A 23954-nucleotide genomic window follows, 5' to 3' on the forward strand; every position below is an offset into this window, starting at 1 on the left:
GTCAAAATCACTGAGATCACATTTTTTCCCCATCCTGATGTTTGACGTGAATGTTAACTGAAGCTGCTGGTCCATGTCGGCATGATTTTATGAATTGCACTGCTGACACACGATTGGCTGATTAGATAATTGCATGAATGAGTAGGTGTGTAAGTGTTCCTAATAAAGTGCCAGGTGAGTGTATGACCCTATAAGCAACATGTAATATGTGTGGCAGGTATGAGCAGAAAGTGACTTGATGAGATATTTTCACTCTCCTATGATACAGTGCCACAGGGTCCTCCAAGTGTGTGTTGTGTATGTGTGTGTTTATGCAATGTATTTAGCTGTCATCATGGTTGCGTTTGGAGTTCTGTTAATTTCTGAAGAAACACAAAGAGTAAAGGATATTAATTTTATATTTGTGTGTGCGTGTGTGTGAGAGAGAGAGACAGCATGTGTGCATGTATGTGAGAGAGAGCGTGTTTGTGTGTGTGTGTGTGTGTGTGTGTGTGTGTGTGTGTGTGAGAGAGAGAGAGAGAGAGAGAGAGAGAGAGAGAGTGCGTGTGTGTGTATGTGTGTGTATGAGATGCAATGATGTAGTTCTGGTGAGGAGACTCAACATTGCTCCTGCTGGTGAACATAAACTGTGAGCGGTAGGGGATGTGGAGAGGACATCAGTACAATAGATGTATTTTTATAGCCGGACAGGGTTTTTTCACTGTGACCTTGACTTGCTCTGAGTGTTGTTATTATTATCCAGAGTGACGTCAATTCCCTCACTTCCTTTCTTTCTCTCTTTCTCTAATTCTCCATGTCTCCTCTTAACTCTCTCTCTCTCTGTCTCACTCTGTCTTTCTCTGCTCTCAGAGGGTGCACCCAGCAGGGTGAGTAACAAACGTGTTTGTGTGTGTGTGTGTGTGTGTCTACTTATGATAAATGTCTCCAAAATATGTAGTAATTTAAAAAAGGAAGTTTGTGACTCCTTCCATCCAAACACAGCATAGGAACGTGGCCTCAGCTGATCTGCATTCATGCAGTGACAACAGCAATAAAAAGAATGATTAGCAGCAATGGACAATGAATGTAATAATAATAATAATAGTCATCATCATCATAATAGTCCTATTCAGGAAGCATTTTAATTAATGAAAATAAATAAAATCACTTATAAAATAAAGCACTATATAAAATATCACGGAAATGGAAGTAAAGTAAACTGTCACTAACAGGGAGGCCTAAAGGGAGTTTCATAACTCCGAAACATTAAAAACATAAACTAGCATCACCAGTGGTTTCTTCATCTGAAGATCAGCATCTTAGCATCTTGCAGAGTCGACCTCTGGCAACGCTTGAAAGATTCTCATTATCAGTGTGTGCTTTGAACAATAAAACTGAATGATAATGCGTAGACTGCAGCACCATTTATTGCCATTTCTCAGTTACAGTCAGTATAAAACATTGTCGACTAAACTAGCAGCATTAACAGAAGCAGCAGAGAGAGACAAATGGACTCAGAGAGAAAGATTTGGTGAAACAGAACTAAAACTGTTTAAAAGAAGAGAGAAATGTGTACTTGTCTTTTTTTTTAAATCAGACTTGATAATCCACTGATAAAAGGTGTTCAGAGGAAAAATGTGGAGCTCAGAATCAAAGAGAGACTACAGGGTCCTAATCAATTCTCGTTCATCATTTTAGTGCTGCTGAATGAGGAGGAGAGTGCAGGAAAAGTGAGAGAGACAGAGAGAGAGTGATTCTGAGACAGATAAGACACAGAAGGCTTATTGAGAGTACTGCACTTCTTTGTGCTGTTTTTTCCACTCATCTTAGTCCAACTCACTTCCTGTTTGGCCCAGAAAGATCACGGATGCAGAGAGACTGAAAAAGCAGATCTTAGAGCAAGTTGTGCTGTTACAGTTGGCGAACAGATTACAAAGAATCTAACTGTACGTTTAGAGTATGCTCTGTAAACTGGGAATGATGTATGAATGTACATTTTGTGTATTAGCGTGACAGTCTCCTCAGTGTGTTTTGTGTGTGTGTGTGGGATGTGTGAACAAGTGACATTGTCATCAATGTGCATTGTCTGTGAGTTTGCATTTATGTGTGTAATGCCAGTGTGTGCCGATGTCATTTGTGAGTTTTGTGTGTTAATTCACTTTCTCTCTCTCTCTTTGTAGAGTAAGTCTGTGTCATCAACAGACAGTCAAGCGATAGAGGAGCGTCAGGGCCCCTCAGGAGTCTTCCCCTCTCACACCAGCAATGACGCCAAGAGGAGGCGCTGTGATGATAAAGATGGCCCATCACATTATGTATGTCCCGTTGCACAGTCATGACCTCATGCTGATCCCCTAATATGATTAGTCAGTGATTTCTGACTCACACCTTTAGTCCTATTCAGAAAGCATTTGAGTCATTTGTAAGAGAACCTTTGGCAAAAGGAAACTGGAATTATGCTTTTCCATTAGCCACCGGTACTGAAGTTTGGTACCAACAAAAACTAATGGTACTTGGAAGCCAGTAGCTGATTGCTGATTCTGTCAATAATTGTTAAAGTTAAAACATGCTATTAATTTTTTTTTTGTTACTGATGATGAAATCCATAAAAATCCTTAGTGAGCCTTTTGTGTTTCAGTAAATTGTTGTCACTACTTTGTGCTGGTTAAGACAGAATTGAAATAAAAAATTTCATCCATCACAAAATAATAGATGTCTCAAAAATATATTCAGTATTCAGTTATGTTTCTTTACTGTCTTTAATGGAATCCCTTTAGAAGCAAAAGTCCACATCTAATTCCACAATCTGCTGGACCATGCAATGACTTTATAGAAGAATTTTCTGAATTCTTATCTAGTCTTTTTGCCTACAGACAAAGTGGTAATTGTCTGCTATTTCAATATTCTTATGGAAAATGAAAATGACCATTTATGTCCATTCTGGATTGTACTGGGGTTACTCAAAATGTGTTAGGCCCCGCTCATGCGTAATCACATCCTAGATCTAATTCTTGTTTTGGCATCATAACTAGCAAGATTCTTACAGTTCCCCTAAGCAAAGCTGTATCTAATCATTGTTTATCAGATGTCAGATTAGTACAAATTCTGGCACTAGATTCTGCCTACGCAAGAAACAAGTACTTATACCACTCACAGCTGCAGCAGTCATAGATAACCCACCAGACCCAAGTAAACTTTGCAGTGCAACATGTAATAGATTTCAGCTTGACTGAGAGGCTAATTGAGGGGCTAAAGACATCTTTAAGATCTACCTTGGACAGTGTAGCACAGTGTAGCATCTTATTTAAGGAAAAACAACAATTACAAGATCTGCCCTTGGTACAGTGAACAGTTGTGCATCTTCAGGCAAATCTCCAGACAGTGTGAGCAAGGATGATGGAAAAGTAAGCCTGATCTCTTAGTAACTACCATCAGACCCGTCTTAGCCAGAACAGCTTACTTTTTAAACTTGATAGAAAGCAGTAAGAATATTAGGTTTCTATTTAAGACAGTGTCTAAATGAACAAATGATCACTCTATTTATGATTCTCAAATTCCTCCAGACCTTAGCAGCAATTAGAGACCATAAAGGCTAAAATTCTGCAGCAAGCTGCCAGCCATCCATTATGTACTACACCATGCTCTAATGCTAATAACCCAAGAGGTGCCATTATCCAAGAAAGTCTCAATGAATTTAGTCCTTTTGGGTTTAACAGGCTCTATACTTTGATGCTGCCCTCTAGACCAACAACCTGTGTCCTTCAATCAGTACCATCGACATTAGATTTGGAATTATTATCTGTTAATGGGAAGCCTTTACTAAACATAAATTTGTCCCTCAGTTTAGGATATATCCCCATACTTTTTAACACAGCAATTATTAGGCCACTCCTTAGAAAACCGCATCTTGACCCCTCCAATCTCTTCAATTACCAATCTCCAGAACTCTCTTCTCTAAGTAATGACAAGCATAATTTCTTCTCTAAGTAATAACAAGTCTGGTTTTTGGAAACATTGTGGTACAGAATCTGCACTGGCTAAAGTAGTCAATGACCCACTGCTTGCTGCAGATTGTGGATATCTTCAGTTTTAGTATCAGTAGATACACTGAGAAACTAGTGCATGCTCTCATAGTTTCTAGATTGGACTATTATAACCTGCTGCTGGCTGGCTGCCCTGCTACCTTTCTCAAGAGCTAATTCAGAACGCAGCAGCTCAAGTTCTTAAAAGAGTTCCAAGTTCTAGAAAAGAGGGTCAGAGCCAGATATGGGGACTTGAGTTAGGGACTCAGACATGAGTTGCACTTGATTAACTCATAACTTGACTTAGATTTGAACTTGACTGACTTAAGACTCGATCCTTTCATTTACTTATGTGCAATAAAATGCCTAGTGTGTGTATGTGTGTATGTGTGTATGTGTGTGTGTGTGTGCGTGTGTGCTTTCACTAACATTTTCCATCTTGTTTTCTTTCTCTTAGGACAGTGATGGGGACAAGAGTGAAGACAACCTAGTGGTAGATGTCTCTAATGAGGTATGTCCTGAGTTGTAATTTTAAATCATTTTTAATTTCCTATGCTCTTCTTTTGTACAGAAAGAAGTATCACAGACAAGTGAATGTAAGAGAAAATCATGTTCTTATAATTACATGCTCTTCCAAGTTCTGCATTAGTTAGAAAAGAATAAAAAGGAATAAAATTCCATCACTTTAGTATATAGTGACCAAATTCTGAACTAGATAACCGTGCAGGTAAATGTTTTGTGTAGAGGGCTTCAACATAGGGTATTGTTAAGTAAAATCAAATAACATAAAGATTATTTTCCCTTATATTAATTCAAAACAGCTCATGTTGTCTTGGCAATACTGACATAACTGATCAGAAATACTCAAGCGTAAGTGATTCAGTACTTATAAATATATCTTTTACCTTATTTGCTCTCATGCCAGTCCATTTACTTCATAAAGCATTTTATGTCATCATGCAAATACTAATATCGCGTGTTCATATACTTTCATGCATTATTCCATAAATATACTGTTTATAGAATAATAGTGCTTAGGAATTTAGCCTTCAGAAAAATAAGTGTTATCCATTCCTTACATATATTTCAATGACTGTATAAAAATTACATAGATGATTAGGGATTTAATGTGTACCAATAAATACTAATTTTATACTAATTAGGCTCTAAAGTGAACTAATGTCTTATATGTTAAAAAAAATACTCTTTTTAAAGACAACTCATATGAAGCTACTTAGGCCATTCCCTAAAGCTTGATAAATAGGACATTTTGTTATGATTAAATACAATTTACCACTGACTTCCAGCACAGTGCTGTTTTTTCCAGCGAGTTAACGAGGCCATGGTGTATTCCTTTCATCGCTCAGCAAAGGCTGTGTTATTAGTTTAGTATAAGCTCACCATTTCTCCACAATATTTCAGCCTTTGAAATTCCTCATGTGGTTTCCTCCCCATAATTTGCCTTACAGACACAAAACAATATACACAAACTCTCCCTGCGTGAGTGTTCTGCAGTCTTGCATAATAGATAAACATCAGTGAGCGGAGAAAGAGCGACAGAAAGAGGAGGAGTGAATGAGATAAAGAATGAGAGATGGAGAGAGAGAGAGAGATTATGAAGCTATTAAAATGCATGATATTTGAGACCATATACCGTAGGTGTCCATGTTATAGCTGAATAAAATCAATTGTATGCTGGGAATGGAATTGATTGGATTTATTAATACTGCCTACCTTCGTGTTTTCTAATTACATTTCTTTTACTCCCTGTCTGTGTTTCTTTTATCCCTCTTTCTGTAGGACCCTTCCTCTCCCGTGGGCAGCACCCCCCACTCTCCTCATGGAAACGGCTTAGACAGAGCACCTACGCTGAGGAAGGAGCTCCCCAGATCCCCAAGTCTCCCTCCCGCCCCCTCACCTCCAGATCACAGCCCTGCTCCAGGCAAGGGCAAGGACCCAGCACAGGTAGAGCCTGGCACAGATACCTCACAGTATCACACCACGGCTGCACACACCATTCACTTCATTCACTTCTGTTTCTCATTAAAAAAAAAACATCTCCTATCTTTCAGTAGTTACTAGAAGGAATATTATTATATTATATTATATTATATTATATTATATTATATTATATTATATTATATTATATTATATTATATTATATTATATTATATTATATTATATTATATTATTGCCTCAAAGATGAAGAGGGTTTGCACTGTCATACAGTAAAGCAGAAGTATTAAAATAGAAGAGTAATTGTATTGTTTTATAATTGAAACAATCATTTTAATATTAACCCACGCATATAAAAAGAAAGACATTTTTAAAAAATAAACGGAACACACATTTTTAAAAAAGTTTTTAAAATACAAATCACATGCTTACAGAACTTGCTAGCTCGCTAAAGGTGAGTTTTATATGATTTTATTGAGAATTATTTTTATATACTGAGGGGTTGAATTTCTGTTAGCCCGATGTAAAATGTATTTTTGAATTCATCCTTGAATAAAAAGAAACATTCCAACCTCTAGTATAAAGCCATGAAATTAATTCATATCACATTTTTTTCCTGTTTTGAACATTTTTGGCTTTGACCCTGTTGCCAAATTTGGTGGCCTTCATCCACAAGTCCTTTATAGTGCAAAATATGCATATATTATAAGTCATATGGGTTTCACATTGTATGTCTATACCTTTGATCAATGATAACTGAATGTAGGATTTCTTTGCTTTTCTGCAGTCAGAGAAATGTCAGTCACCATCTTCTAAGTCAGGCAGTAGCTCCCCCTCGCACCGCGAGGCCCTCACCCCTGGACCCAGCACTTCCTGTCTACGGCTAGTCACTAAGCCTGTGTCCTCAGCAGATCCTATGGGTAAAGGACAGCTGGTCCAGTCTCATTTTACCCTTGATAAGTTTTTATTGCTGTCCAATTTTTGCATTGTGGTCTTAGCCTGAGGCTCCATAGTCAAGCAAGCAAGTCAAGCAATTTACCGTTCAACATAGTGATGGGCCTCTAACAAGTATGCCTTTGTTTTTTTTTTTTCAGCAGCTTTGCGCAGTCCTCTGTCCATGACATCAGCTTCTTACCCAGCTCATTTTGGTGTCGTGTCTCATGCCGGACTGAATGGAGAGCTGGCCAGTCCAGGCAGCTTTGGTGGCTCAATCACTCTCTCACCCCAGATCAGTACTGCAGCTAGTGCCTACACACGCAGCCCCATGGTGAATACACACACACACACACACACACACCCATACACACACATACACCCACCCACACACACACACACACACACACACACATCATTAGCTTGCAGTGTTAACTGAGTGCCACTATAGCATTTGTTCTAACAGACATTATCGTATGACTTTGACATTCACTTAAAACAAGTACTGCAAAAGTCAATAAATGGTCTCCTGAAATATTCCTGAACCTCCTGTTGTGTTCTGCAGGTGGCTTATGAATCACGCTCTCACCTCAGGCCCTCAGGGCTGTCCTCCTCTCTGCCTGGCTCCAGTGGGGGCAAGCCGTGAGTTTTTCCCTTTAAGGGTTTTGCTTCAGGCTTTCTTCCTTAACATCCCTCCATGTTTGGATTGAATTACACTGATGTACCCAAACTGGATAAATGTATGGGCCGTATGTTACAGCACTAATGTTTGGCTTATAATAATGCATATTTTGCTGGAGCACTTAACTAATGACCATTGTGTGAAATGCTTGTGCATTTTCAAATTGTTTCACACACAAGCACATAAACATACTTTTGGTCGGAATTATCTGGAGTTAAGGGTTTATGTAAAGGGGCCCTTTCCCACTTGTGGCTATGTGTTGTCAATAATTGGTTACATGATTACATGATAAATTGGTTACACTCAATACCTCTTAAACACATCATATATTTTCACCTCAGAACAACGTAGCTGCTCATTCTTAATTTGTGGAACTGCTGTCATTTCAAAATGCTTTTTTCTCCTCTTGCCCAGACAAATCCTTTTGTATGTAAGTGTACTGTATGTACTTTGGATGTATTTTGGATGTAATTGTCACTGTTAAGGTATAGTTTAATGATATATCACATTTACATAATTCTACACTAACCCCATATTTGGTCAATCAGCCAGGACATGTCATGTTTTTCTTCTGTAGTTTTGCACTGGGGCTACAAGACTAAATCCAGATGTCCAAGATGGCTGCACCGTAACATTACAGCATTTAGCTACACAATGAAGTTTATTTTTCATAGGTTACTGTAAGTCATGCTGTGTCTTAAAAACATACCTACAAATCTGCATGACTGCTAAACAACCGGATATGGTTTGAGCAAATATTTGCACAGTTTAGGTATTTCCAGGAGTTACATTATTTGCTGAACACATGCTAGCCTCACAGTTCTAGTGCAAGGCTAAAGAAGGAAACATCAGACCCTAAACATTTGTGCTGTTCAACTACATTTGGGACAATTGGTGTAATGAAGAGGTACTTTTACTGCTTGGTGCTCTTTTGGGCACTTTCACATTTCCTATAAGGACAACACCTCACTGCAGACAGGGTGTCTTGATTTTGACCCTCACATCTGGGTGACCTCATTATGGGCCTGATGATTGGAAGATAAGTTGAATCAGGGGGTTTTTTTTGAGTAGAGAACACCAAATGTGCAAATCTGTCACCCTGAAGTAGGCTACATGATTACAGGACACAACATTCATATAACACAGTGCTTTTAAAGAAAATCTTCACACCATGCCGCAGAGCCTAAAATATCTGAAACTTGTTCCAGAGCCATTTCAAAAATGCTATAGTGCATTTATTCTGTGGAAAGAATACAGTGCATTATTTTATTCTGCAGTGGAAGAAAAGTACAGTGCTAATTCTGTGATATTGAATATATCAAATAAAGTGCATGCCAGACTGCTACATGCAAGGCCGTGCATCTTTTTAATGTGTCACTGAGCCTCATCAACAACTAAAATTTGCAGATCCTTTGTTCAGGTTTATTCAAATCCTGCATTGTGCCTTGATTGTACTGAAGCTTCGAATGCCTGATCTACACAGCTACATAGTATGCAGAATTAGAGGGAATTTGCTAAATAGCATCAAGGGGTGCAAAGTGAGAGCCAATGGATTTAATTACAGATGTAAGCACACAAGTCCACCTCCAGTTATTAATTATACCTCACAGTGATGTGTCCCTGTAGAGTCTTTGGGTTATGAAGCTTCCTGGAGCAATCGTATATTATGGCTTCTTCAGGCTACTAATTATATCTTCAAGACAACTTGTCTTATGCTTATTGTATGGATTAGTCAGATATCTAATTGCTATAACATTATAGTGTTTACAGATACCTTGTATATATTACAGTCTGATCAGTGGAATGTTATTTTTCTTAAAACCAGGCATCAAATAAAATTGTACCCTATTTGTCCTGCTCTATTTTTCTTTTTTTGCTCTCTATTAACATATTTTTTTTTGTAACTGCGCTATTTGACAACATAGTTCCTAAACCAGGTGTATCAATCAATCTGGTGAAGTTTTTTGCAGTCACTGCAAAAGAAAGTCCTGAGTGAGCTACAGATAAATCATGCAGAAAAATATAAATATATAATTTATTCTCAGGTAGAAAGAGAAGACCAAGAACGTCTGAAATGTTTTGGGTCTGAGCAGTAACACTTCAGAACTAAACAAAACAACATATGATGTAATTTTATCCACAGGCTTCATTTTTCCTAGTAAATATGTGTAGACATGACAGATGGTCCATGTTGAAAGCTTTCAGATTATTTGCTCAGCAATAATTTCTTTATATTCAGCTTCACACAAGAACATTTTGCTAATTGGTAGTTCTTTATATAAAGACTTTCTCAGCACAAAGCCATTTAAAAAGATGTCTTTGTCAAATGTTAATGGGACATGAGTAAAAGTTTTACTATGTCTTTTTGAAGGTTGGCCATATACAAGCAGTCAAATATAGACCAAATTTGAGGGTCAAATTAAAGGGTCAAATTAAAGTGAACCATGACCCAATTATAGATCAATTATAACGTCTTTATGAGCCAATTTAAGTCAGGCTGGATGTCCGTAGATGTCCCAGGTTAGTCAGACCTCAGTGGCAACCAGCTCTTTGTTCATAAATCATCCAGGAAATCTATTACTGTGCTATTGTGACTAATATATTGTTTAGTCAGTTCTCCAGATAAGTTAATCTGCTCTATAATGGTTGTATTGATGTCAGCACTTCCATCAAGGTTTTTCAGGAATGAACAACTGACCTGCTAGACTTCACAAAGTTATAGCGATCACGTGACTTTTGTTCTGTGTAATATCAGTAAGATTAAGACTGTACCTATCGGAATATGGTACACAGATCCTCCTACGAACATTCATCATGTCAGATTTGAATATTGCATCTCCCATTTGGACTGTTACACCACTCTTCATCTAACTACTGACTCCTCATAACTGGATGATGCCAGCCTACAGGGTAACCAATGGAACTTTACCACACACGGATCACTCGTCAGGCTCGATGTTCCATTGTGAGCGCTGAAGTCTGTGAGCGAATGGTGAATAGTGATACCATGACTGTGTGTCTAAAACCAGACTCTTTTCACTGGTAGCTTGTGTGGTCAGACTGAATTGCTCAGCTTTGTCCACACTGCAGATCCCCACATATCTTTCAAGAAATGGCTGAGGACTCGGAAGCAGAAACAACCTCAGATCTCACCATCCAAGTGTATGTCTATGTGTTTATCTACCTAGGTATGTTCTGGCAAACCTGTGTTCATAATGGTTGCCACTGTTGTTAATGTATTATTATGATTGTACTGTTTATACTCTTAACTGTTTTGTGACTGGTATTGAGCAGCAGGTTGGCATCAGTACTTAAATGAAGTAATTAAAGTAAAGCATGAAGTAAAGCAAAGAATAATATCATTGGGGCGTGCTGTTATAGGAAAAAAATTCAAAGACAGGGTGGTGTAATATGACACAATGCAAAGCAAAGTTACTGTTATTACCAGATTTTCCAATAACACCCCCCTGTTTTATTGCCCTTATACCACAGCAATATGCCAACTTTTTTTATCCATTTTTAGTTAATATTATGCAATGTTTGTTAAACAAGTTGGCTACTCTTCTCACTTGCAGTATAACAGCTATAAATAATCTTTCCCGTATCAGCATTTTTTTTTTCTCTCAGCTTGTCATGTCACCAAGAAACTGCAAAGCACTTCATTCTACAGACTTTCCCATGTTGGAAATTTAAGGAACGGCCTTAACTTGACTTTTACCTTGATACTGGAGACTCTTTCCAAAAATGCTAAATAAATGCCTCTACAGAAGAAACTTTCCTTTATCAATAATTACACATTCTTTAATCCATTTACATGGAGTGACCACCATTTAGTGTCTGTGTGTGAGTTATTACGTATATAATAATGTATTATAATGAGTCACTGAAAAATGCTAAATCAATCAATCTAGTAATATACTGTATTTCTTGTTGGCTGGCTGGATGCACAATAAACTGCAACAGGTCTGCTCTAACACTGACCTGAGAAGAATAGAAAATCTGGACTGGTAATCAGCATTCTAATTCTGTGAAATGAATGCAAATGAATGAGCGTTGTTGTTTGTCTTAGTACGCAGTGTGGTTTGGTGGGTGTTAAATAACACGCCTCTTCTCTTCAAAAACCACACACACAAACACACACACAGTTTGTTAAATTGCAGGTAGACTGTTTGAATTGTTTTTCTGAATGCAATGGAGGCAGCACCATAGTTGTGTCCAAGAGTTAGTCATTAGCATTCTCAGAGTAAATTTTTGCAAAACTGTCCTTTCATTATTATTTGTAATTAACAGAAATGCTGGCATCAACTATGGAACTTCGATGTAGTTGTTTGTAGTGGTGCTAGTTAGATTTCTATGAAGGGTCTCTTTATTGTTGCTGAGCTACAACAGCTAGAATTTTTGTAACTAAGTTGCATTTCCTTCACCTGGCTTGAACTATCATGTTTTGTCCTAAATGCCAAGCTTTTTTCCTACAACACATTGTTATTATGCCATAAACCACCCTTTCTACTGTTTCTCTTCTTCTGTCCAGTGCGTACTCGTTCCATGTGAGTGCAGATGGACAGATGCAGCCTGTACCCTTCCCTCCTGATGCTCTCCTGGGCCCGGGCATCCCTCGCCACGCCCGCCAGATCCACACACTCAGCCATGGAGAGGTGGTGTGTGCCGTCACCATCAGCACCTCCACACGCCACGTCTACACTGGCGGCAAAGGCTGTGTCAAAGTGTGGGACATCAGCCAGCCGGGCAGCAAGAGCCCCATGGCCCAACTCGACTGTCTGGTCAGTTTCAAAACGGTTGTGTTTACCATCTCTACAAAAAGGCTTTGTATGAATGTCTGATTCTTCTGGTCTTCATGACTTCAGAAGTTGAAATTTCCTGATAGCTACACTAGTTGACATGATGTTGACATTTTTCACTATGGTGGGACCCATTGGAGATTGGTTTGTGGTCGATGCTAAGTGTAACTGCAGTCTAATGTTAATCGTACAAAGTCTAATTTTAGTCATTTACAAGAAATCTGAGGCAAATGTTTATGTTCTTGATGGTTTTGTATTATTTTTGTTGTCACTTAATGTCTGTCTTAGCTAGCTACATCATCAGCCTTACTAGCTAGCTTATTTAATGAGGGGAATCAGTGGAATAATTATAAACTTCTCCTCTCTATTCATCCAATCAGAACAGGGACAACTACATCCGCTCATGCAAGCTCCTCCCAGATGGGAGAACTTTGATAGTTGGAGGTGAAGCCAGCACTCTGTCCATCTGGGACTTGGCCACGCCCACTCCACGCATCAAGGCGGAGTTGACCTCCTCGGCTCCGGCGTGCTACGCGCTGGCCATCAGTCCAGACAACAAGGTCTGTTTCTCCTGCTGCAGCGACGGCAACATCGTCGTGTGGGACCTTCACAACCAGACACTCGTCAGGTAGCTGTGAACACCGGGGAGTGATTAAACGTTGCGCTGTACATAATGATGTGGTGTGTGATGATTTATGGGTGTGATTTTTGATGGATGTGGTTTTTGGTTCCTCCACAGGCAGTTCCAGGGCCACACTGATGGAGCCAGCTGCATCGACATCTCCAACGACGGGACCAAACTGTGGACTGGGGGACTCGACAACACGGTGCGCTGCTGGGACCTGAGAGAGGGCCGCCAGCTCCAGCAGCACGACTTCACCTCCCAGGTACTGCAGCACCACTGAATCATGGGAAATGGAGTTTTACTACTCCATTATAACAGTGAATATTTGTCAGATGCATGTTTTATTAATCACACAATTGCTTCTCTTTTGTGTGTGTGTGTGCATGTGTGCGTGTGTGTAGATATTCTCTCTGGGCTACTGTCCTACAGGAGAGTGGCTGGCAGTGGGCATGGAGAGCAGTAATGTGGAAGTATTGCATGTCTCCAAACCAGACAAGTACCAGCTGCACCTTCACGAGAGCTGTGTGCTGTCACTCAAGTTCGCCTACTGTGGTATGAGTAAACACTCACAATACCAGCCAAACGGTCCTGTTTCTCCACTCATAGAATTACTAATTATAGAAGTGCATTGTGCCACCCATTGAGTTCTTTTCTATGTGTGTGTGTGTGTGTGTGTGTGTGTGTGTGTGTGTATCTGTCTGTCTGTCTGTGTCTCAGGTAAATGGTTTGTGAGCACAGGAAAAGACAATCTGTTAAACGCATGGAGAACGCCGTATGGAGCAAGCATCTTCCAGGTAAGTGGGGGAAAAAAGAGAGATGAGAGTCAGAAATCATCTTTAGGCTAAAGATGTTAAAAAAAATATAAACCTCTGTCTTGTCTTGTGCTAAAATGGGCACATATTTTATGTATGTAGTCTTCCAGTGATGAGTTAATTTCATTTATTTTCTTGTGATCTCGAGATATTTGTGTCATTATCACCAAGTAACCAATGTTGGTTTCCTAACCAAGGCTAATTCTCTGAAGACACTTTGTTTTCCTGAGATAATCAAATATTAATTTGAGATCTCAAAAAAACACTTTGCTTTCGCAAGATTACAAATTAGATGTGCAGAAGCCTGTTGAGATTTATGACACGTTTAAAATGTCCAATGCCTACTGATAGAACTGATACTGATATGCCTGATAGGGCACCCGGAACACTACAAATGTAGAAGCAGGCTTACATTAAAGAGGGAGAGAATGTGGGAACTTTAACTGTAAACACTGGCAACATGAAGAAAATAGCATTTAGAATTAGCAGTTCCTCCATTTATTCATTTTTTCAGAAAGAAGAGACCACAGTCCACCTTTTGTTTTCCTTTGCCTTCAGGTTTTCGTATTGTTCACTTGGAAGAATTTAAACACTACAGGACAAAGCAGATTACTTTTTTGCATCCCACATCCTTTCCCTGTGAAGTGAGCTGGATAAATTTTTGTTTTCATGATCTCAAATTATTTGTTATTATCTCTGGAAAACCACATTTGTTATCTCAGGTGCTTGAGAAAAGTATCCCATTATGTCAGGAAAACATTTAACTGATACTGATGATGTAAATAATTAAATCTCATAAGAAAATAATAACTTATGGGGAAACAAAATAAAAAATCTGGAAATCTAAAGTCTTTTTATGACTTCTGTACTTCCTCACGTTATCACTTCTCTGACATCTCTTTAATTTCTCTGCTGAGTTTGTGGGTAATGTGTGTTTGATGGTCAGATTGAGCGTTTGTGCATTGCTGAAGGTTATGTGTTGTGTAAAATAGAAATGGCTGTTTAGACCTAGAAAGCAGTGAAGATGACTTCATTGATGGATGAGACTGAAATAAACAGATTGTTTATACAATTAACATTTCAAATGAGCCATCTATTGCGCTGTTTATTTTTGCATAGTGTCTGACATGCACTTTTTTCTTTCTTCATTCCCGCTCTCTCTCTCTCTCTCTCTCTCTCTCTCTCTCTCTCTCTCTCTCTCTCTCTCTCTCTAGTCCAAGGAGTCCTCATCCGTCCTGAGCTGCGACGTCTCACCAGATGATAAGTATATAGTCACTGGCTCTGGAGATAAGAAAGCTACTGTGTACGAGGTGGTCTACTGAGCACATGAGAGAGGAGCGAGATGGATGGATGGATGCATGGATGGATAAAATGGAAGAAAGTATGAGCTGAAAGAAAAGCACTTACCAGGAGCTCATTCATGGCAGCTGTGGTGGGCAACCATGGGTGCTCTTTCCAAACAGTATTCCCCTCCATCGTCTCTCAAGTACCATTAAACCCCATCCCCATCCCCATTCCATCCCCCTATAAGCAGGAAAGAGAGAGAGAAGATAGAGAGGGATAAACAGAAAGAATAAACAGAGGGAGTATAATTAGCACAGTGTCTAGATGAAACGCCCAGCGGCGAGGAGAAAGCTCACAGGAGAAGAGGTAAGCACTTAGGGAGCTGCAGCTCACACAAACACAGATAGCAGACAATCAATACATTCCTGTAAAAAAAAAAAACTCACACTGTAATGAGCCCAAATGCAACAGAGCTCGTTACACAACACCTCAGAGAGCAGAATAACTGGACTGCAGCATAGTGCTGACTCTGGCTTGAGAAACCTGCACCACCATGTCTGCACCACTCCAATTAAACATGCATATGGCAATTCCCAACTGAATTCTGCATCGTGCGTTTCCCTCTCTTGTGAGAGACTCCCTAGAGACTCTAATGAGGAGCAGCTGGACCTCTCAGTGGGTTTCATGTTGAAAACATTAAACAACAGCATTTTCCTTTTTTAATTCCAGAGAATGAGTATATGTGCAGAACACTTAAGCATACATGAGTTGAGAAAAAGATTGATTATGTGTTCTGGAAATCCCCTGAATGAGAACTACAGTTTTGTGTTTATGTTCCTGCAACTCTGCAGGATCCGTGACCATTTTATGTTAAGTAACCGAAGTGATGCAAACTGTGCATCTGACATTTCAGAAGCTGGAAAACATATAGGGCATTCCACTAACAGCATGTACAAAACTGTAAAATCGAATGCACTTTGGAAACGTTCCACTTTGACAGTCATGCCGCTTCACATAATAGCAATAGCTTTTTAGCTAAAAGCAGATTTTTGTATCATGCCAGGCAAGATGGTTAGTTATTCTGTGAAGCTTGACCAATCAGCAGTGTAAAATATCACTGCTAGGGGTGAAACAATTGGACAATTTGGAGTGATTAATTGATTTAAATGCCAATGATTGCAAGGAATCGAGGCAACAAAGAGAAATCAATTTTTATAGATTATAATTGATTACAGGACAGACAACTGATGTATAAAAATAATTTATGTTTTACACTGATGTTACTGGAGGCCTACTCCAGATTCTGAACAAAGTTGGTCACATATCATTCACAGGTTAATATATTGTATCTTAGGAGATTCAGTGGTTGCCTTAAGAATCAAAATCATATCATATCATGTGGAAGCCTGGGGTTTAAACCTCTAATCACTATCTCCTGGTCTGCAGAAAAGTACTCACTCTGAAGCAGGAACTAAAACGGTTCCTGGATATTTAGCCCAGAATCTAAAATTGTCCCTGACTCCTCATGGTGTAAATGCACCTAAAGTACTTGAGTTCCTGGAAAAGTTCTTGCACTCCTAAATTTTTTTTATTTACTCCAGTGGAAAGACATTGGTTCACATTGCAAGTCTTATTCTTCACTTTTGATTTTTTGCTTGGTGGTGCAGTGGGGAGTATTGCCACCTCACAGCTCCAGGGTCCTGGGTTACCGATCCTGAGCCCTGGTTACTGTCTGTACTGAGCTTCACATGTTCTCCCCACATCTGTGTGGGTTTCCTCCCAAAAACATGCCAGGAAGTATACTGGTTATGCTAAATTGCCCCTAGATGTGAGTATGTGTGTGCATGTTGCCCTGTGATGGACTGAGCATATTCCCGCCTCATGCCCAGTGTTCCCGGGATAGGCTCTGGATCCACAGCAGTTAATGAAGCTGAGTGAATGATGAGACCAATGTTTCTGGCTTGGTGGTTCACATTCATGTTTGTATGTTTGTGATCTATCACTAGTGTGAACAAGCCTCTGCCCTGAAATGAGCACTTTTCCAAATCAGTAATTCACATGCACATCAACAATGGCAAAAAATAAATATCATAATCCATCATTTTAGTAGCTCTGAAATGGACAGTCTTAATTAGATAGATGATTTGCTCTAAAGGTCAGCCTCAGCTAATCAGCTTCAAGAAGGCAAAAAAGGGCAGAAGCTGGTTTGCAGCTTTTACTGGCACTGAGACAGACAGCAGTGATATATGCATGCAGAGTGCTGTAATATAAAAAAAGACACGGGTTCTGATCTGACTGGTGTCATTAAGTTGCAGACCTTGTATCAGATATGTAGGACATGTGAAAGTGAACTGAAATACAAAAAGCCCAAAATGTCGCTTATAACATTTATAACAACATGCTATCATAAATAATAATCATCCCTGCAGTCAAATTTAGACTTGTTTGTAGATGCCCTGTGTTACATCCCCGATGTATCCCTTTATCTTGAAGAGCTATGGTTGCCCACCCAACCTGTGATGTCTGAAAGCAATCCTCAACCTGCTGGGGAAAAGATTTTGTGCTTTTAATTTGCTAAACATGTTTCCAGGGTTTGTTTTTCACGTTTATCTGATCTGTGAATCAGAAGGCCTGTCTTGGAATCTGAAATAATCTTTTGCTTGCAACCTTTCCAACACAAAACAAACTGTAACATTTTTTTGTAATGAAAATAAGTAATAGTGCTACAACAGTGTTTTGTTCTGTTTATTGTTATGCATATAGTGTATTTCCTCCTTTCTATAAATGGCTGAGATGACGGCTGCCCAAAGATGTTGGGATTTTAGTCTTGCGCAATCCAGACCATCTCCACTGCCTTATCATCACATCTTACCTGTAATGGGAATTACATCACATCTGATCATGCTATGGGAATATCTGTATCTAATGCTGCCTAAGGCTTTGTTTCTATACTGAAAACAGTGTACAGTGTCCAGCAATCTCGCTCTGAAGCCAAGGACTTTTTTCCAGTTGTGATATCCCTCTGTAGCACTTCATATGAAATGTACCAGACATGCATATAAAGACAATTAAACTTGTGGTCATCTTTTGACGTTCTTGTGTTCGTGGTACTGTTTAACAAATCCGTTACTACATTTTGCCATCTTGCCTATGAAGAAGAAACAAACGTTTTTATCTTAGTTTATGACTGTAGCAGTTTCAAATAATAATCACTAAGCAGGGACACATCATGAAAATAGTCCAAACACACAAAAAGCTATCTCTATATATCTCTACCCATCTTTATATATGTGTAGATACAGCTAATCTGTAGATCTGTTTCTCAGTCGTAATACATGTATCTTCATCTGTCTAAGTTTTGACATTTTCTACTACATAGAGTTCTGAAAATGATAGGGTTTTCTGAACTGAAACATGATTCTGTTTTGCCTGTGTCTCAACCAGAAGCAAAGTTTTAGCATTTCAAAATCAGTTTGCCTCCAAAAGTAATAATGGAGAAAATTCCATTTAAAAATTTTATTCTGACTCCACTGAATGATGCCTCGCATACCTCTACATTTATAACCTAATCTGCTGAAGGGAAAACAACATTACTGTAAATTTCTAAAGACTTACAAGTTTACAGTGGCACACGAGATCTCACTTTGATTATGAGCGTCATCCACATCAGTCTCTGTCTCAAGTCACTTGCAGCATTTAAACACGATCTTTAACATTGTCTCTTCACTCCACTGATCTCTGGTCATGCTAACATTGACGGATTCATTCAGTCAGTTCTGTTGGCTCAATGTTTTGATGTCTTTTTATTGTCATTTAAAATTTTAAACCTTTGTTTTGTACTGTCTGTACAGTTTGATGTAACAGCACAGACGCATTGTGGACATTTTGACAGTTGGTATCTGATTGCAAACTGTTGATTAGGCATTTGTCCATTTTTCTATGGCATGTAGCTATATAAAATGATCACACTTGGATTTGTAAAACTGGCTCCTTACACAACATCCTTAAAGGCCAAAGTAAGATGATAATTTCTACATTGTATTTATTTTTTCCAAGTATAATATTGGTAGAAAAACTCAATTTTGGTCAAAACTATATATTTTTATGCCTCCATTGCTAAGAGGTGGAGGCATTATGTTTTCGGGTTGTCCATCTATCCATACGAGGGCCTCATTAGTGCGATGTCTCAAGAACAAGTGGTTTAATGTTTGTAGGATTTATATGGAATTATCATTGAAACCAGCAGACGAACTGATTAGATTTTGGAATCGATCCAAACAGCGTCAAGGTCACAGCAAACTCAAATGTCTAACAGTTTTTCTTCAGTAGCTTCCTTCCTGTGTGAACTATATTTTAAGGGTATTTCAGGCATACAAATGAGTAACAAGCAGGACTAGACTTCTTGGTGGTGAACATGTGAAATGAAAACCCTGGTCTTGACCAAAATTGGGATTTTCCGTACCTATTTTCACAAATCATAAATATATTCCACCCAAACTTGGAAATGTTTTTATTTCTTTCCAATCTTGCCTTGGCTTCTTGTAAAGATCACGTTAGGTAAGGAGCAAATTTAACAAACGCAGTGGTAAAAACAGTCAGTCTGCCTAAAAATATTTCAAACCTCACTGGCTAAGTATGATTTCACATTTAACACACAGTGAATGTCATGCTTTGTTGGATAATTACTTGTCATGGCGAAACAGACATAAGCCTAATCAATTCAGTTTGTAATCAGATACCAGCTGTCAGAATACAATGCTCCTACAGACACATCATCAAAACAGAGAAAAGCACTTTCACACTGTACAGACAACAGTGAAGCAACTTCTAAAATGTTTGAATGTCCTAATAAAAATATCAGAAATACAGGAAATTTTGTAAAAGCGAACAGTGACCAGTTTAAATATCAGGTGAAAAGACCTGAGACACTAAGGTAGATGATGCTGATAGTGTGATTACACATTTCCCATCTTTAACTTATAATTCCTGGATAAAATGTTAAACATGTAAAATATTATAATCTATAATATTAATAAAATACTGTAAAAATGATAAAATGTTAAACAGATTACCAAGGAATTCTTTATTGCATATTAATTTAAATGCAAATAAAATCAGTAAATACTTGTTTTACACAATGTGTGTGATTGTGTCTCTTTGTGTACTATTTCTGGGTTAACTATACTTTATAATTTTGCTTGTAGTTGAGACATCGGCAAAGGTGAAAAACAAAAATTTGTAGTTTTCAGAACTATAAAGTAGAAAATGTTCAAATTTGACCATACGAAGGGTTCTGCTAGTTCTAAAATCGCTTATATCGATTATATTGTATCGCCATTATAATGATATAAAAAACATTAATAGGTGCAATAGTTGATTTAAAAAAAAAAAAAAAAGAGTCTTACTTACGTACAAATAATCTTAAAGATATGTAGAACATGATAAACAATGTATTAAGCCATGGCCTTAGCAAAAGTGTATTAAGTCACTGAGAAAACCCATTTGGAAAATGGACTTCTGGTTCAGAATACGTTTGTTTGGATGTGTCTCCTGTCAGTCATTTTACAGATGCTCTACTCTACAGGGGTGGAGCTGCATGAACAGGGACAGGAATCATTCAAATGTTGAACAAACCTAACTGTTAGAGACCTAATTTTGGAAGGTAAATCTTACTAATCTCACCTAATGCACCTTTAATTTTACATACAATTTATATTTACAATTTATGTACCAAACATTCCCAGGTTTTTTTGGTAACAAATTTCAGACACAATTTTTTTTTTTTTTTTTTTTTTTTAAAGAGTTTTGCTTTTAAGGAGCTTTATTTACAGTTCATACACACCAAGTATCCAACAAAAGCCAAAATACCGGTCATTGTGAGCAGACATACAGCATACACAAGAAACGTGCTAATATGGACCATCTCCCTGAAGTTGTAAAAAACAAAAACAAAAAAAACAACCAAAAAAAAAAAAAAAAAAAGTAAAACCATGACCCTTGTTAGCCCAAATCTGTCACCGTGTCATTATACAGTCGTACTGCTGCTTACTCTGAGATCATTTTGAGATGCTCAAGGCCATCAGTATGGACTGGCTGAAATGAAATGACAGATATTGTCGTAGTCTCTCCTCTCAAAACGTCCTGTACTTGCTCAGTGCACTGCTGCTCCTCAACTGTCCATTTCCACATGGAATTTTTTTTTTCCAGAGGCTAAAAAAAATATTCTCTTTGCTATTTCATTCACTACTGAGAATTCATCTTGTTAAAAAAGAACAAAAGGAAAACAATAAAGCAAAAGAGAAGTCTTTGGAGGAATCCCACATCTCTGAAGCTAGCTTTCTCACAGCATTAAAAAAACAACAAGGTCAGTCCTGTTCTGGAGCTCCACAGTCCTCCCTCAATGCCTGTCCCTAACGGACATCAAACAAAAAAGCGTAGGCGCTTTCTCCAATTCCATGTCCACCACTCTGTTCCAAAGTCAAAGTCGGATCTTGATTTCCGCTCTTCCAGCTACATGGCACTTCTGCTGTTCCAGGATCCAGTCTGCAGTTGCTTTAGTAAATGACTTCATACACAGTGGCCTTCTTGTCTCCTGAGCCGGTCACGATGAACTGGTCGTCAGGCGAGATGTCACAGCTGAGGACTGATGAAGACTCCTTCGACTGGAGACAGAAAATGGGATTTGGAGAGTTAGCACACAACCAGTGAGCAAACTTTATTCATTAAGCACATTTATTTAAAACAACAAATGCTGGCCAAATTGATCATAATGTGGACAAAGAGGACAATTTTGTCACATCAGTTAGAAAATAAACATCACTCATAACCCTTATCACCTGATTCACACATCTCAAATATTTCAGAATGCTGAACTTAGGGCTGCACAACGAATCCTATTTTATTATGTTTGTGATTTCTGGCTTCCTTTAATTAATCAACTGTCATATTGCACTCAGTGAAAATTACTTGGCTAAAATTACATAGTGTACAACGGGTACATTTAATAAAGCACGGTTCCCATTCTTGGTTGCACTCTGTTGTAACATTTATTTATTTACTTTAGTCATCTCATGCTAATAATATTCAGCATTAAAAAAAGATGAACACTCAAGGAGACTAAGGATGAATTTAAAATTGTTTACTTTAAATAAGTGATATGAAGAAACATAAGTATATATTGTGAAAAAAAATCCTTTCTGCTGATTTACAATTCAAGTATAGCAGTCTGAGAAAACCCACTGGATATAGTTGTGGCTGAATTCTGGCAAAGAAAAGGAGGGGGGAAAAGAAAAGGAAAAAAAAAAAACACACACAAAGAAAATCTTTTTTTCTGCTTATAACAGACCATAAATATAGTTTAGTAAAATCACATGCAAATGTTCAAAATTCAGTTCCATTTTTTGATTTGTCTAGTGCTTTTAACAATAGAAGACATGAGGAATAAACCTTGAGAGGAACCAGACTCTCATGGGAAGCCAAAATGATCATGATAATCATGCAGCTCTAGCTAATATTAAAAAAAAAAAAAAAAAAAAAAAAAGTCTTGACTATAGCTACAAAAGAGCGAGCAGCCTAATGCTCAGTGATCCACAATCAGCACCTTCACTCCCACAGAAGAGTAAAAAGTAGTCATTAATTTGCTTCTTTTATTCTAACTAATGCAGGGGAAAATATAGCTTTCATACAAATTAAATTGAATAAATTAAATTGAATAGTTACATCTAATTATTCACCCATGATACAGATCAGTACTGCAAGAATATTAAAATTCTGCGTGGCTTGTTTGGATCAAGTCATTGAAAGCAACTGTGTTCAGAATTCAACAGAAACATGACAGTACCTGGAATATGCTGGAGCCGTACGGAGTTCGCCAGGCGTTCAGCAGATTATCTTTACCTGTGCTTACGAACCATTTGCCTGCAGATAGGATACACTCGTAAGAAAGATACAGCACATTCAAAGAGCTCCATTACAAATTATGTATTATGAGAAATAAAAATAAAAATAAAAAGTACTCATACCGCAGTAGGCGAACTTGAGTGACAGCACACAGCTCTCGTGAAGGTGCAGCTGGTACTTGTCTGGTTTGGAGACATGCAATACTTCCACATTACTGCTCTCCATGCCCACTGCCAGCCACTCTCCTGTAGGACAGTAGCCCAGAGAGAATATCTACACACACGCACACATGCACACACACACACAAAAGAGAAGCAATTGTGTGATTAATAAAACATGCATCTGACAAATATTCACTGTTATAATGGAGTAGTAAAACTCCATTTCCCATGATTCAGTGGTGCTGCAGTACCTGGGAGGTGAAGTCGTGCTGCTGGAGCTGGCGGCCCTCTCTCAGGTCCCAGCAGCGCACCGTGTTGTCGAGTCCCCCAGTCCACAGTTTGGTCCCGTCGTTGGAGATGTCGATGCAGCTGGCTCCATCAGTGTGGCCCTGGAACTGCCTGTGGAGGAACCAAAAACCACATCCATCAAAAATCACACCCATAAATCATCACACACCACATCATTATGTACAGCGCAACGTTTAATCACTCCCCGGTGTTCACAGCTACCTGACGAGTGTCTGGTTGTGAAGGTCCCACACGACGATGTTGCCGTCGCTGCAGCAGGAGAAACAGACCTTGTTGTCTGGACTGATGGCCAGCGCGTAGCACGCCGGAGCCGAGGAGGTCAACTCCGCCTTGATGCGTGGAGTGGGCGTGGCCAAGTCCCAGATGGACAGAGTGCTGGCTTCACCTCCAACTATCAAAGTTCTCCCATCTGGGAGGAGCTTGCATGAGCGGATGTAGTTGTCCCTGTTCTGATTGGATGAATAGAGAGGAGAAGTTTATAATTATTCCACTGATT

The 23954-nt window shown here is 38.7% G+C and overlaps 2 protein-coding genes across 12 annotated transcripts in view; one reads left to right on the forward strand and one right to left on the reverse strand.

Annotated features, from left to right (window-relative positions):
- tle2b (TLE family member 2, transcriptional corepressor b) overlaps positions 1-18180 on the forward strand; it is a 69821-nt gene extending 51641 nt beyond the window's left edge. For 7 of the 9 annotated variants that reach the window (XM_053237923.1, XM_053237924.1, XM_053237925.1 and 4 more), the window contains 13 exons: positions 850-866; positions 2160-2291; positions 4456-4509; positions 5799-5963; positions 6742-6874; positions 7049-7221; positions 7453-7529; positions 12101-12350; positions 12749-12996; positions 13108-13255; positions 13395-13545; positions 13711-13787; positions 15020-18180. In XM_053237923.1, coding sequence (XP_053093898.1) covers positions 850-866; positions 2160-2291; positions 4456-4509; positions 5799-5963; positions 6742-6874; positions 7049-7221; positions 7453-7529; positions 12101-12350; positions 12749-12996; positions 13108-13255; positions 13395-13545; positions 13711-13787; positions 15020-15127 — 1733 coding nt within the window. In that variant the 3' untranslated portion in view covers positions 15128-18180. The remainder of the gene's footprint in view (positions 1-849; positions 867-2159; positions 2292-4455; positions 4510-5798; positions 5964-6741; positions 6875-7048; positions 7222-7452; positions 7530-12100; positions 12351-12748; positions 12997-13107; positions 13256-13394; positions 13546-13710; positions 13788-15019) is intronic. The other 2 variants (XM_026916476.3, XM_026916511.3) reach the window with 1 other exon arrangement.
- A 1977-nt stretch (positions 18181-20157) lies between these two features.
- The window catches only part of tle2a (TLE family member 2, transcriptional corepressor a), a 36286-nt gene continuing 32489 nt past the window's right edge, over positions 20158-23954 (reverse strand). For all 3 annotated transcript variants that reach the window (XM_053237922.1, XM_053237921.1, XM_026919325.3), the window contains exons 16-20: positions 23660-23907; positions 23401-23548; positions 23111-23261; positions 22930-23006; positions 20158-21751 (exon numbers count right to left, since the gene is read on the reverse strand). In XM_053237922.1, coding sequence (XP_053093897.1) covers positions 21644-21751; positions 22930-23006; positions 23111-23261; positions 23401-23548; positions 23660-23907 — 732 coding nt within the window. In that variant the 3' untranslated portion in view covers positions 20158-21643. The remainder of the gene's footprint in view (positions 21752-22929; positions 23007-23110; positions 23262-23400; positions 23549-23659; positions 23908-23954) is intronic.

The sequence above is a fragment of the Pangasianodon hypophthalmus genome, chromosome 11 (assembly GCF_027358585.1).
Source record: "Pangasianodon hypophthalmus isolate fPanHyp1 chromosome 11, fPanHyp1.pri, whole genome shotgun sequence".
Lineage (NCBI taxonomy): Eukaryota > Metazoa > Chordata > Actinopteri > Siluriformes > Pangasiidae > Pangasianodon > Pangasianodon hypophthalmus.